The 15,601-nt window shown below is 45.7% G+C and overlaps 1 protein-coding gene across 4 annotated transcripts in view; it reads right to left on the bottom strand.

The window, feature by feature from the left end:
* Window positions 1-220: 220 nt before the first annotated feature.
* Gpr55 (G protein-coupled receptor 55) overlaps window positions 221-15,601 on the bottom strand; it is a 71,179-nt gene continuing 55,798 nt past the window's right edge. For all 4 annotated transcript variants that reach the window (XM_040753143.1, XM_040753142.1, XM_021234362.2 and 1 more), the window contains one exon: window positions 221-4,041. In XM_040753143.1, coding sequence (XP_040609077.1) covers window positions 3,071-4,041 — 971 coding nt within the window. In that variant the 3' untranslated portion in view covers window positions 221-3,070. The remainder of the gene's footprint in view (window positions 4,042-15,601) is intronic.

Here is a 15,601-nt window from a genome sequence, read left to right as displayed (position 1 = left end):
ACTACCACGGATAACGGGGCACCCATGTGACCACCATAGACACCCCCTAGGGCCTAGCTCCCGGTCAACTGGGAAGACCAGCTGCACACCTGAGGTAGGCACTCTCTAACATCATACTTGGTGCCCAGGTGTCTGGTAAAGTGACCACAATTGTTGAATCCCTTAGCAGGGGCCATTACAAATCAGTTCTTTTCTGGAACCAGACAAGACAAGGTCACAGTGCATTGAATGAATTTCTTTATTTGGTAGATCATATTAATCAAATTGATTTTCCAATTAAGTTTGTTAGATTTCACAACTGTACATGTAGCTGATGTGTCAGGCTTTATAGCCTGGGTACAAATAAGATAATGTTTAATGGGCCGGGTGGTGGTGGCGCACGCCTTTAATCCCAGCACTCAGGAGGCAGAGGCAGGGGATCTCTGTGAGTTTGAGACCAAGCTTGGTCTACAGAGCGAGTTCCAGGACAGGCTCCAAAACAATACAGAGAAACCCTGTCTTGAAAAAAAAAACAAAAAACAAAACAAAACAACAACAAAAGATAATGTTTAATGGTTAAACAATAGCTTCTAGCCCCATTGGCTTTAGTTACAGGAACCTAGGCTTTTTTTACAACTAAGTCCGGGTGTCCCCAATCACTGGTGCAATATGCTGCACTCCAACTCTAACACTGACCCCCCTCGTTTCCTGTACTGCTGGGGCAATTGCCAGTTGATGACCCATAGGACTGGTGACTTGGGCCCAGAGTCTGGACACACGCCAGGTAAGTCTCCACGGGAAAAAACAAGCATTGTCCTCCTTACTCATTAATTTGGAATGAGTCAGGGGGTTCTCAAGCCTTACCCTCCCCCATCTCCAGGTCCGGGGCCATCACACCAATCTGACAATGCTGTGCCCCTCCAGGAACCGTGTCCTTTGCTTTCCTCGGCTTATGGCTCTAGATTCCCTGGCCATTTGATAATGACCATCTTGGGGACACAAAGCCCTTTCCATCTTAGAGTCTTGCTATACCAGGTTTTAGCTTTGGTCATTGGTGGGAATGGTGGGTAATTAGGGTCTCCTAAGCCTTTGCTCTGGGGCAGCCTAGCATACACACTTGCACATGGAGGGGACTATTGGACTTTCGTGGATGTGCTGATGACTCCGTACACAGAGGGAACTCGGAGGAGGTGATCCCAAGACCTACCCGGTCATGGACTAACCTAAAGCAGCCCCAAATGTTCCACTGTATGTGTCAGGCTGTGTCAGTGTCACAGATGGTGTCTCTATCCAGGACAGCATCCAAGCGGGGACCCTCATTTCTGGGTCTGCACAGTGCTGCGTCTCTGCTGGCCGGTTCCTGGAGGTCCAAGGCTGGCATGGGGCTCTTGTCCTAGTGCCCTCCCTCCTCTACACTGCCAAGGTCCTTGATTCTCTTCTTCACACTTTCCTTCAGTGGCCCACAGGTGGCTCCGCAGTGCCACCTAAATACTGCCACAGCCACCATGGCCTGGAAGCACCTACCCACTCTTCCACGGCTTCCAATCCAATGGAAATGACAGCCTCTGAGGAGGAAGCCGCTCTGCCTCTCCCCCTCGCCCCCACCCTTCCTCTTCTCTCCCTGCCTCAGCCCTTCCTGCCCATCCATCTTCCTCCTCTCCTCCTTTTCTATCCTCTTTCTCCCCCTGCCTCCTCTCCCTCCCTCCCTGCTCCTCCTTTCTCCTACACCTTGCTTCACCTCCGTCTTCTGCTCCGTGGGCAGGTCCCAAATTATAGACACATCTCCATCTTCTCCCATCCCTCCCCATGTCACCACCCCTCCCCCAGCCGCTGATCCTGTAGGATCCAGTTGGTCAGGGCTCGGGCTGCTTCTCTTCCTAAAGACCGTGTCTCATTCGTGTCAAGTCTCATGGGTTTCTTCTCAACCCACTCCTTCCGTCTTGCAAAAACACCCCACAATTTGTCCTTCTAATCATTTCACTCTCTGGAACAGCTGAGTCATCGCAAGCTCGGCCTTCGGCTGTCACTGTGAGCTCCTCTGCCAGGGTGAGAAGAGCCGGGGAAGGCTCCCACACTGCTTCAGCTGTCTGTAGTTTCCCTCCAGGGCTGGCGAGCATCTACTACTGTCCTCCAATCCTTTGTGTGGCCAATGAAGAAAGTCACCCCCTCCCATCCAGTTCCTGCCCAGCTCCCTAGACAGTGTCACCGGTTGTCCAACCAGGACCCAAAAGGGACACCTTCTTCATTGTGCTATGGCTGAACCAAGTTAAGACCAATCCTTTCTCGGCCCCTTCACACAGGTCTAATGAACTACTTCAAGGCTGTTCAAGAAAGAAGACTGGTCACCTCCGAGAGAGCTATATTTTTTGGCTTAGTCCTGGGACAGCACTAAGGGGTACTAGGGGAGGAGGCATCCAGTTCCAGCTCCGGTGTGTCTCTTTCCTTCCCTGGGTATATTCTGGTCCCTTTCACTCTGTATCCTTCCCACTCTGTCCCAATTGGCCCCACAGTGTCTCCTGTTTCCCCATGACCTGCTTCACATAGCCCCCTCCCTCCATCTAATCCTTCTCAGGGGCTTGAGGTTTGGATGGCCTCTTGTGTCTTTTAGGACTGGAAAGGAATTTGTTCAGCCCTTAAAAGCCCTCTTGGTCATCATTTCTGTGAGGTCATTGCGAACAGAGCTTCAGAAGGGTCTGGAAAAAAAGTACAAGCTTGTTCTATCTTGAACAAGATCTCCCTATCCCTAGATCTCTACCAAAATGCTCTTGATTCCTCGCCCTAATCCATTCTCCATCTCTCTCTTCCTTTTTAGACTCTTCCAACAGAATGCAAAGCTGAGAAACAAATGGCTAAAGCTACGTTTCCTTGCTCGTTTCTTCTGCTTCATACATTTTGAACTTAGAAATGAAATCACCTGGTTCTTTAGCAAACCCAGACCAAAGGTGATATATGTCAGCCATCCAGGTGCCGTGGACCGGTCTTAGGGGTACACAGAACAAAGATGTAACTCAGCAAGTGTCAAAGAAGCACGGGGTGCTCCTTATGAAAATTTGGGACTAGGATCTCCTTCCCTTGAGAGGGTTACCGTCCCTTAACCCCTGGAGATCATGGTGTCCTGGTGGACCAGCTGGACTGTGGAAGGCCGGTGGGCCTTGATGCCCATGCGGAATTCTTTGATGACGAAGTAATAGCAGAAAACATCAAGGCAGCAATTGATGTTGGAGAAGCACAGGGACAGTTGCAGGAACAAGCTGATGTTCTGCTTAACTCTGCACTCTGCTATGAAGCCATTCCTCACCAGGAACTGCAGGAAGAAACCCAAGTGCACTGGGAGAAAGGAGACCACGAAGATGACAAGGTTGGTAGCGATGGTCCAGACGCATGCTCTCTGTCGGACCCAGTCCTGGGTGTAGGCCCGACGGCCCAGCAGAATGTGAATACTCCTATAGGAACAAAAGCCCATGATGCCCATGGGAAGCAGGAAGCCAAAGATCTCCAGGGGGAGGAAGACCTTGGCACTCCAGGTGCCGTCAGACATGTTGTGGAAGCACTTGTATTTATCCATTTCCCCATGGAAAGTATAGATGGGGGTGCTTCCGATCCACACCAGGATCCAGAGGATGCAGCAGATCCCAAAGGTTTTCCTGGGGGACCGGAGGTGGCTGACCAGGATTGGGTACTGGATGGCTAGGAACCGGTCCAGGCTGATGAAGCAGATGGTGAAGACACTCCCGTACATGCTGATGAAGTAGAGGCACTCCACCAGAGTGCAGAAAGCTTGGGAGGAGGTCTCCACTTGCGGCAGCACCATCTTGAATGGTAGTGAGAGCACAAGCAGTAAGTCAAAGACAGCCAAGTTAATCATGTAGATGGAAGTGGCAGTGTATTCTGGCTGCTTCTTTCTCTTAAGGAAGGCGCTGAAGCCTCGGATTGCCAAGAGATTAAGGACCAGGCCCAGGAGGAAGGTGGGGATGTGGACTGCCAGCTGCAAGGCACTCATCAGCTTATCCACATCGTCGAACGAGCAGTTGTTATTTGTGTAGTGACGGCTCATGTTCTTGCCTGCAACACCAACAGCAGAGAAGAGAGTTCCTCTCACTCCTTTGAACTGATGAACAGCTAAAACAACTTGGCAGAGGACGATGAGCACTTTGAAACCCATGTTTAATGCATGGAAAGTAATAAACACAGAACAAGGGACTGGGGAGATGGCCTGGACTAAGGCATTTGCCAGTATGAAGACTGGAGCTTAGGTCCCCAGAACCCATAAAAATGCTGGATGGGCATAGTGGCTTACTCATCACACCGTTGCACGGGAGGAGGAGACCAAGATTCCTGGGAGCAGCTGGCTAACTAGAGTAGCCAAATTGGTAAATTAGGGAGCTCTGAGTTCAAGGAGAAAGATCCTGCCTCGCTATATAAAGTGAAGGGTGATTGAGGGAAACTCCCGCTATCGATCTCTGAGCAGTGCGTACGCGTACGCGCACACGCTCACACACACACACACACACACACACACACACACACACACACACCTATGAAAATGAACTCTTCTGTGCCTGAGCCTCTCTTTTTCTCCATCAGAGCTCTCACTGAATCGAGTAACAACACAGACTCTGAATCAAGCTGGTTTACGCAAAGAGAGAATTTTACATCATTGAAAACGGCCGGGCCTGGTAGTGTGCATCTGTAGTGTGAACCTGCAACCCAGAAACGGGCAGAGGGTGATGCTGGAACAAGAGGATCACATGGTGAAGACTAGCTCTGGCAACTGAGTGAGACCCTGGCTCAGAATGTAGAAAAACTAGAAAGGAGCCTGGGGCTATAGTTCAGAGATGGAATGGAGCATTACCTCACACATACAACACCTCTGGTTCAGTCTCTAGCAATACAGAGGAGGGGAAGGGAGGGCAGCGGAGGGGAGGGGAATGAAGGAGAGGGGAAGTACTGGGGTGCTGCTGGATCAGGGTTTCAGATGCTATTTACGGGCTCCAGCTCCCCTTTAAGCATGGTACCCTCCACTCTACTTCACCCACTTTCCTGATTGGACAGTTGAATCCACCTCTGACTGCAGGGATGACCCCAATCAGCACATCACATCCCCAGGAACGGAATTGTCCACTGGTTCAAGGCAAGGCATATGGCCTGTCCAGAGGCAATTAAAAGCCACCAGGTTCATGCCTGGACTCTTTTGGGGGACTTGAAAGACCTGGAGCAGCTCCAGCCTCCGATGTCCTGAAGGGAAATCGAGGCAGAAAATGACTCTTCATGGAAAAGGAGACCTTCCCAGAGGGAATGAAGTAGGAGCTTGAGGTCTGCCTAGAACAAAGGGCGCGCTGTAGACAAGAGGAGGGGAAGGACAAGACAGCCAAGGCTGGAGGTGTGTGTCCCCAGGGACTGGCCTTGGGCAGGCTCTGACCAGGTCTTGCCAGGAGTCTGGCCACTTTAGGAGGGTGAGGTTGACATTGTGGGGCTCAGTATAAAGGAAGATGTCCCCGGAACAGACTAAAACCAGATAACCAACCCAGGCCTCCGAGCTAGACTCCTAGAAAAATGACGGGGGAATGGGACCCAGTGCCCTCTTCCCTCACTCATCCCCTCTGCCCACCTCTCCTCTCTCGTTCTCTCTCATCCTCTCTTCCGCCTCCCTCAAGTGAGCCCAAACTGCTGATGCGCCAGGCCCTAGGCATTGGGTGGCGGTGTTCACCGGTGCACGGGGCCCTGCACAGAAAGGTGGTTTCCACCCAGCTCTTCTCTAATGGCCACAGCTGCAGCAGGAGCAAGCACCTGGGGACAAGGGCAGCCAAGGCCTGCTGCGACTCTACTCTCGTCCCTCCTTCCTTCTCCCCGAGGTCCTGGGTACCGGGAGAGAGATTCTCAAGATGTAAAGAAGGGTGTCAACAGAGTCTACCCACGGAGAGAACTCAGGATGTTGCTTTTAGCTTATGTTATTATACCAGAATTTCTTTTCAGATGAAAAGCAATTTGGGCATTCAATAAAATACCCAAAGAATTCAAAAGCACATGCCTCCACTGTACCCCAGGGTCTCGGTCATGCTTTCCAGAGCTAACCATGTGCAACAGCTACTCTTGAAATTTTCTCTAGGAGTTTCTAGTTATAATCACATCTTCATACATATACATAAGTATGTGTCTTTGAAATTAAAAAAATAACCACTAATACCTACAGTTCTGTCCCTTGCTTTTTCCAGTGAACAATGTTTCTTAGAAATTGTTTCACATGAGTATACATGACTCAATTCTCTCTCTCTAATAGCCTCCCTGAATTCATTTTGTAGACTGAACATCGCTACTAACAAACATTTAGGCTTCCGAGTGTCTTCCTGGGTAACAAAGAATTCCACATCACACATCCCTGTGGCTTATTTCTTTGCTACATTGTCACTGTCAAGAGAATTCCATTCCTTGGTTTTTTCTCATTGCTACAGCTTTTTGTTTGTTTGTTTTGTATTTCGAGACAGGGTTTCCCTGTAGCTTTGGAACCTGTCCTGGTACTTGGTACTCACTCTGTAGACCAGGTTGGCCTTGAATGCACAGAGAACAGTCTGCCTCTGAATCCCAAGTGCTAGGATTAAAAGTGTGCACCACTACCGCCTGGCATACTATAGCCTTCTGGGGAGCATGTGAGAATAACAGATTTGGGTCTTTTGGGGTGGAGGTGTGTGCATGAATGCACATGTGTGTGCAGGTGTGGATGGAGACAGAGGAGGCCAGTCGGTGTTGAGGGTCTTTCTTTGTCACTCTGCGCCTTTTATTCCCCTTCATTTGTTTTTTGAGGCAGAGTCTGTTAGTGAACATGGAACTCACGGGGCTACAGATGTACTCCACTGTGCCTAGCTTTTGTGAGTGCCAGGGATCAGAACTCATATGGGTACCCTTGCACAGCAAACACTTTACCCACTGACTCCTACCCCAGCACACCCCAGCCCCAAATTTGAGTATTTTAAAGATCATAAGTGGAATACCATTCCTTAACTCTTTGTAACTACCATTTAAAAGACAAATCTATGCATACAGGCATGTGGACATATTTATAGACAGACAGACCCTTTATTGGGTGTTATGTTAAGCATGCAAGGCACACCACTTGACCCAGGTGGCTTCCTAAGGGTTTTGTGCTTTCCTGCATATGAACTTCTCTTAGGTTCATGTCGCAGCGACCCAAGAAAGCACCTCTCCCATGACAGAGTCCTTTAGACTGGTGCCAGCTGGTTTCATGTCAACTTGACACAAGCTAAAGTCATTGGAGAGGAGGGAGCCTCAACTGAGAAGATGCCTGGGCTGTAGGCAAGTCAGTAAGGTGGGTGAGGCTGTCTCTGGGTTGATGGTTCTGGGTTCTATAAGAAAGCAATCTGAGCAAGCTATGAGCTATGAGGAGCAAGCCAGTGAGCAGCTCCCCTCCATGGCCTCTGCATCAGCTCCTGCCTCCATCAGGTTCCTGCCCTGTTTGAGTTCCTGCCTTCACTACTTTTTGATGATGAGCAACATGTTATATGGAACCGTGAGAGAAATAAACCCTTTCCTGCCCAAGTTGCTTTGGGTATTGGTGTTTCATCACAGCAAGAAATCCCAACTAGGACAAGACCGCTGTGATGTGGTAAGTGCCCCCTAGGGTTGTGCAGGGGAACCTCTGGCAAGGGTCCTCAGAATCAGGACTCCCGTGAAACTCTGCTAAGGGCAGAATGGTAGCAGAGTCCTGCTGCAGGGGGCCTGGAAGAAACGCCAAATGGGAGGCTGTTTCCTCCTGACAAAAGTGCTCAGAGTGCCACAGACCAGTCTCCAAAACAGCTAGTGTGACTTGGAAGCTTCAAGGCAAACTTTGGAGTGATGACGAAAGCAATCTCAAGTCCATTGTAGGATGTCACAACAGCAAAGACCATAAGCTCACCACAGTTGTCTTCGAGATCACTGACAGCAGAAATCCAAGAACCGCACAGATATTAAGACGAAAAACAAAAACCTTGGGGCACATGTATGTGTCTGGGACAAGGTCATGCTCAAGAAAACTCCATGGATGAACCCACCAAGTTAGGGAGAAGGAGACATTTGGGACTCGGGGAGATGGCTCATTGGTAAAGTGCCTGCCATTCAAGCACAAGGACCCGAGTTCAGAACCCTGTAAGCCACAAAAAATCCCCAGGATAGTGGTGTGTGCCTGTAACCCCAGGTGGGTCCCTGACACTCACGGTCAGGGGCCTGAGCTTCAGTTCCAGTAAGAGACCTTGTCTCAAAACATAAAGAAAGGAAAGATTGAGAAAAGACACCTGACATTGACCCTTGGACCTTGGGATGCTGATGTGTATCAGCATCCACACTTACCCACAAAATAGCTGGACATGGTGGGACACACTTGTAATCTCAACACTTGTGAGCAGAGGCAGGAGGACCACTTAAGGTCATGAGTTCAAGTTAGACTGTATAACACAGTGAGACCACCTGCAAGAGGAAAAGAAGGCTGGAAGGGAAGGAGGGAGGGAGGGAAGAGAGAAACAACAGACAGCAAAAGGAGAAAGTTGGTCTGGTCAAAGGATATGATCAAGGCTGCTGGGATGTGCCTACATCGAGACTGCGGTGTGTGGGTGTGTGTGCGCGCGCATGCGTGCGCGCGCACACGCAACAGACAAGATTCACCTGTTGCCATTCCCAGGAGAACTACCCTAAAGATGCCATTTAAATTACTGAAAGACTCCAAATGGGTCCTTCTCAGAAGGTGATCTTTGAAGCTAGAAGATGTACTTTCTACCAAGAAACATAAAGGAATCGAGTTGAAAAAAAATTACTTCCAGCTAATGGCATGGTTATTGGAGGGTCTGAAATACTAATCCTCTCAATTTCCTCCAAGGGTCGAGGAGAATTCACCTTTAAAAATTTTTTTATTTAAATTAAAAACAAGCTTGCTTCACATGTCAATCCCAGCTCCCTCTCCCTCCTCTCCTCTCCCACTCCCCCAACCCCTCAGCCCCTCTCCCCAGAGAGTTCATCTTTTTTTAAAGACTCTTCAAAGGAAGGCTGATGTGATGACTCAATGGTTAAGAGCTCTTGCTGCTCACATGGAGGACCTGAGTTCAGTTCCTGGCACCCACATGGAGATTCACAATGGTCTGTAACTCCCTGGGGATCAGACACCCTTTTCTGGTCCTTGGTACACACATACAAGCAGCAAACTCTCACACACATAAAATGAAAACAAATCTTTTTTTTAAAGAATCTTTTAAAAAACTGGGTCTATGCAGGAATAAGATGAGAAGGCATAACTGTACTCTGGGAAAGAGATGAAACATCCATCCTTAGAGAAGACAAGGCACTTATAAAGATAGGTTCATACTCAGTCTAAGACCAGGAGCTATGGGGAACCAAGCAGAAAGTGTAAGATTTTAATTATTAGTTTATATTTACTCTGTGTGTGTGTGTGTGTGTGTGTGTGTGTGTGTGTGGTATAGTGCCACGGCAAGTGTGTGGAGGTCAGAGGGCAATTTATGCAACAAGGTTCTCCTTCTTCTACCATGTGGGTCCCCTGGGATTGAACTCAGGTTGTCAGGCTTGCCTGCAAGTGCCTTTACTCACTGAGCCATTTCACTCGGCCAAATGTAGGGTTTTTTTTTAAAAGAACCTTAAAGTAACCACTGACTACTAAAAATAGGCATCTGTGAGAGCAGAAGGAAGACTAGTTGAGAAGAGGAAGAGAACTCAGCAAGATATATGAGAAAATGGTGAATATGATCAAAATACATGAATATATGTGAAAATGTCATAGTGAAACCTATTATGTAGATTGATATTTGCTGAATTCTGTGGTTAAAACAGAACATTTATCTTCAAAATCACCGAAGAAGATAGAAAGAAAGAACAAAAACATTGGACTGTTCAGTACAAAGTAAATATAATCAGGAAAGAAGCTATCATAGAAATAATAGTAAATATGAAATATCCAAACTGCTCTCTCCCAACACTCTCAGTTCAGTTAAAACGTATCTTTCAAACCAGTGTAGTGAGTGAAGCAACCCTTAATCCTAGCACTTGGGATGCAGAGGCAGGCAGATCTCTGCGAGTACAAGGCCAAACTGGTCTACATAGTGAGTTCTAAGCCAGTCAAGGCTTCATAGTGAAATCCTATAAAACAAACAAACAAACATCAACAGCAAACCAGGAACACTACTCAGCTCTGCTCTTATCAAGGGCACACAAGTGACACAATCTTCAATGTGACAGTCCCATGAAAACATGAAACCAAACCAAAGCAGGCTTTCATAGCAAATGGCAGAACCATCAGAGCCTGGGGAATAAAGTTGCCCGGCATTGGGAAGGTTATTTTCTGGGGGAGAAGTGGGAATGAGAGGGGAGTGGCATTCTCTACTCTGTGTGTGGCACTGGCATCATGACGCCTACTACTTTACACCACAGATGCATGCTAATAAAAAGGGGGGAAAGGTTGTTTTTTATTACTGAAAGGTAAACACACGCTGGGAGTGTAGCGCAGTGGTAAAGCATCCATTTGTCTGGTTTTCCCAGGCCCTAGGTGGAAGCTCCAGCATCTTATAAACAAAATAAAAGAAGGGAAGGAAGATAAAACCGTGAAGGCCAGTACTGCAGACTCATGAACAAATTGCACAGTACAGACGCATATAAAGACAGAATTTAGAGACGTGCTAACCAAGGCAAATTGTGGGAGAGACTTTAACAAATCCAAACAGGTCAAGCTGAAAAATCATGTCAGAATAGAATTAAACAAACAGTATAACTGATACTATGCAACAGTCCTTGAGTCTGGTTTTAAGTACACAAGTAACCGGTTTTTACCCTTATATGCCCAAGAAACATTGGTCAATATGAATTATCTGTCTAGCAAGAATAACGCACCCATCAAAACACCACAGTAGGCTAGTGTGGTGGTATATATATGCCTTTAATCCCAGCATTTGAGAGGTAGAGGCAGATGGATATCTTTGAAGTTGAGGACATACATACATAAACACACACACACACACACACACACAGACACACACACCCCACACATAAATGCTCTGGTCAACACAGAGAGTTCCAGGCCAACCAAGCTACATAGTGAGAGCCTGTCTCAAAAGACAAAGCAAAACAAATAAAAACCCAAGGCAGAAATCATGTTGTCTATATTCTCTAACCACATACAAAAAGTGTAGAAGAAAAATAATAGGCCATTTAAAACTAAAGCAAAAACCAGGAAACAAAATGCTTGCAATGTAGTCATGAATGCAAGATGTTTTGGATTTGTTGTTTAAAAAATTAACTCACACGATGCAGCCCAAACCATTTGGAGACAACTATATTGCCCTGGCTGCTATAATTTATATTGTTGTTTTTTAAGAGGGAAAAAAAGGGAAGGGGAAAACTAAATAAGTGACTTAAGCAATCCACTTGAGCACTTAGAAAGGTGGGAGAAAAGAGTCCCAGGGAAATTGGGGAAAAAATAATGACAAAAACAGAAATACCAGAATTCAGAAGTGTAACAGGTGATTTGTAGGCAGACACTGCCCCAAACTATGGACATATGTCTAATGCAGTCTTCAGCTATGATCAAGAAAGCAAACCGAAATGCTTATCTAGATGCAGGAGACATTAAGCTCGGAGAGGAAGGAGACAAGTACAGCAAGAAACACTGTCTGTCCCCATGTGCAACCACACAGACCCTTCCCACCGTGGAAGACTGACTGCGTGAAGCCCCATTTACCAGAACTGAGCAAGGAGGAGAGGCGCCCATTCGACTAGTAATTGGTGTGCCATCAAAGCCTGCTGAACCAAGTACGGCTGACTTCAGTGTTTTAAGCAACTTGTGACTCCCCTGCTATGAACTGTGTCACAATACCAGGTAGGTGCCTGCCGTCAAAGAGCACCCAGGGCCAAGCCTGACATGTGACGCTCTCAAGAGAAGAACCAGTGCTAAGCCTGTGCATGCAGTCATCCTAATCACGAGGCTACCGGGTAGAGTTCAGTATATTGTGATTATAAACCCTGTAAACAAGGCATAAACTTGCTTTAACTGGGACAGCCACTAGCGTTGTGGATCACACCATTAAAGTGAAAATGAAAAGCCATTTGCATGTATACACTGTGTTTCATGACAGTCCATTAAATGAAGAGATAGAAAGCGCTTCTTAGAATGATAAGGATACCATAGCAACTTTGTGTTTAATGGTAAAATAATAAAAGCATTCTTATTGAAACCAGACACCAGCACTCAGATACCCCAGATAATGTACTGAGACATTTGGCAGATAAAATGAGACATCCCCCACCCCTGAAAAAAAAAACCCAATAATAAAGGTGCAGCCGGTGAGTTGAGACTATTAGATCCCATTGGTAAGAAATAACTTAAGTCTTCACCTGATGATAGGCAGCCAAAGACACTCAAACTCGATAAGGTGCTGCATTTGAGAAAAATCAAGTCAGAGAGAAAAGGCCAGATGAAAGCTGAACAAACAAGCTTCTTATAACAGTCTAACAGTCACTAGATGGTAACGCTGTCAATTTAGGATAACCGAAAAGTAGAAAACAAGGCCTGAGGTACAATCCCCAAAACACACACACACACACAGAGAGAGAGACAGAGACAGAGAGACAGAGACAGAGAGACAGAGAGAGAGAGACAGAGAGACAGAGAGACAGAGAGAAGGCAGTCCTGGAGTGTTGGCTCAACGGTTCAGAGCACTTGTTCTTACAAAAGACCCAGGCCCAAGTCCCAGCCCCCACATGGCCATCCCCACTCATCTGACACTGCAGGTCCAGGGAATCTGAAGTCCTCTTCTGAACTCGTGAGCACCTGGCACATATTGTGCAAACACACGTGGAGGCGAACACTTATGCACATAAAATAATGAAAATATATTAAAAATGAATTAATTTATAGAGAAAACCAGCACAGCTTTGCAGAACAGAAAATTTTTTTAAAAATAGAAAAATAATATACTTAATAAAACAGAGTGCAACAAATATTTTTAGATAACAATGTTCTTTCTCTATGAGAAGATGCTCAATAAAGAGACGAAAGACACAGAAAGCCATTAACTGGGAGATAAAATGTTTATCAAGTTTGAGAAGCAGAGCAAGGGCTCATCAGTACCCAAATGAGTATGCAAGCCAGTACATGACACAGAACTTAGACTATCTGATTAATCGTAAGCCACAAAAATCATATTAGTTTTCTATCTGACAACTCTCAGGCTTTAAACAAACTATGTAAACGAAAAAAATTATGTAGAGAAATGTGTTCTTTGTGGCACTTTTTCTAATAATAAAAAACACACACATTAAAATACTAGGCAATGGTTAATTTCACTACAGTAAATCCACTCAATGGAAAATTTTTGATGCTATGTTTATGCTGACTAGGTTACATAAAAACCCACAAACTATAATATTATACATTCAGAATGATTGCAACTGTGATTTTTAAAAACCCACACACAAAAAAAAGACTAGAAAAAAATTTCCATATACCAGACAGCATTATAGTCTAGCAGTTGGATGGTAGGTGATGTTTTTTAATTAGCCATTTTATTATTAATTTTTTACACATATTCTTAAATAATAATACAGGAAAACATGGAAGCAACATAAGATTCTTAAAAATTATACCAAGCACCAGGTACGGAAGGAAAATGATAAAAATAGATTTTGAAACAAAGTGCGGTCCGGATTAACTCAAGGTGTGGCAAGGGTGTGAGGGTCACAAAATGAAGACTCGTTGAGCTGCCCGGTGCTTAGCTGAGGGGGCATTATCTTCTCAGAGCAGAGAGAATCATTTTGTTGTTGTTTGTTTGTTTGCTTTGGAGACAGTGTCTCTCTATGAAGTTCTGGCTGTCCTGGAACTCACTATGTAGACCAAGCTGGCCTCAAACTCACAAAGTGCCGAATGTATCCATTATTTTAAACTTTTTTTTTAAAAGCCAGGTGGAAGGGTACATATCTGTAATCCTAACACTTAGGAGGCTGAAGTAGGAGAATCTCAACTGAAACCAATTTGGGGTATTTGAGACTCAATCTCAAAATAAATAAATAAATAAAATGGGTGAAAATAAATATAAATATAATTATCTCAAAGTTTGGTGAGCTATTAAAAGATATAAATGCAGGCATCAGAATATTAGTATTTTCCAATTTGAAAATTTATGCTAAATGGTCTTATCTACTTTGAAAAGATAAAAGGAAGAGAAATTTTATGATGAAACTGAAATTGAGAAACAGTCTCAAGATAGAAGGGGGCAACTCTGCTGAAGTTAAAAGCATTTAATATTAATATATTCTATGAAAAAGAGCACCCACTTAAAATCCAAATATCTTTTATGGCTAAGAAACAGAGAAAATGAAAGGGCTCGGGCATGCCAAACTAAATGGCTTCACATCATTTCATTTGGGCTTGTAGCATGCTAAAAAAGAAAGAAATGGAAAAAAATTTTTCTATTTAAAGGAATTGCTAGGGTAGCGGAGACCCTACAATGATAATAGCTATGACAAATAATGAAATTTGAAACACTCAATCTATGTTCCAGTGAGCACAATGAAAAAAATGCATGCTGGGAATGTGCCAGAAATGCAAAGTAAGGGAAAGGGAAAACTAATTGTATTTAGCAACCTTGGTGATTGAGCCTAAAAATATCATTAGTCAAATAGAGAGGGCAGAGCTCTGGTCAGCCCGGTTTCCAGGAGAGCTAACAGCACAGACGAGGGAGCAAAACTTGAAATCAGGGAGTCTCTGTGGACAGGTCTCATGCTGCTTCTATCCCACTCCTGAGTCCAGGCAAGCCTGAAGAGCAAAGTCGTTCTACGCTCCTTCTTGGACCCCAGACGGTTATCGAAGCATCAGGACCCCCCACATCCACAGGCCCTTGACTAACACGGAAGCGGCTTTTGTACACGTTCTTGACTAAGATATTCTAGCATAGTCTTTTAAATAACGTGAGTCAGAGATAAAATCTGAAGTGTGTTGCTGAAATAATGGACAAACAGAGACACACAAAAAACACAGAGTTGCAGCGAGCGGGGGATTTCTAAGTATTCTTTCCCGTATACAGGAGAGTAAGGAGCCAGGTGAACCAAGACTACCCTGACACAATTTAGAAGAGGAACAGGGCCCGCAGTCGCCTTTCTTGGCTCTAGTCACCCTGCGCCCCAACGCTGTTTGGTTGTAAGGGTTCCAGATGAAGAGCTGCAGGACCCGGAAGAAGCAGATGGGTTGAGCCGAGCTCCTGGCCCATAGAGGGGAGAGCCCATCCTGCAGGACTCAGGACACGGGCCACAGTGTGACTGCACAGGGCCATAGGAAGGTAGCCACCATAGCCGCTGGCTGCTTCCGGGAGCCGGCCTGTTTTGCTACAAGTACTTCCAAGAGTGAAGCCCCTCGTTGTGAGTGAGTCAGCTCCCTGACCTTAGAGGTATGCAAGCAAAAGCAGGAGGCCAGCTTACTCAGAATACTACAGAGAGAATGCTCATATATTCTTGCTGTGGGATGTTTTTGTTTGTTTTTAGCCATGAAATTGAATCTTTTCTTAAAGATTTTTTCCTAAAGTTTAATGAAGAGAAAAGAATCCACCACATGGAAGGCCCTGGCCCTGGCTCTAGTTCACCTCTG

Source organism: Mesocricetus auratus, unplaced genomic scaffold, assembly GCF_017639785.1.
Source record: "Mesocricetus auratus isolate SY011 unplaced genomic scaffold, BCM_Maur_2.0 Super-Scaffold_100010, whole genome shotgun sequence".
In the NCBI taxonomy this organism is placed as follows: domain Eukaryota; kingdom Metazoa; phylum Chordata; class Mammalia; order Rodentia; family Cricetidae; genus Mesocricetus; species Mesocricetus auratus.
This window is presented reverse-complemented; position numbering and strand designations above follow the sequence as displayed.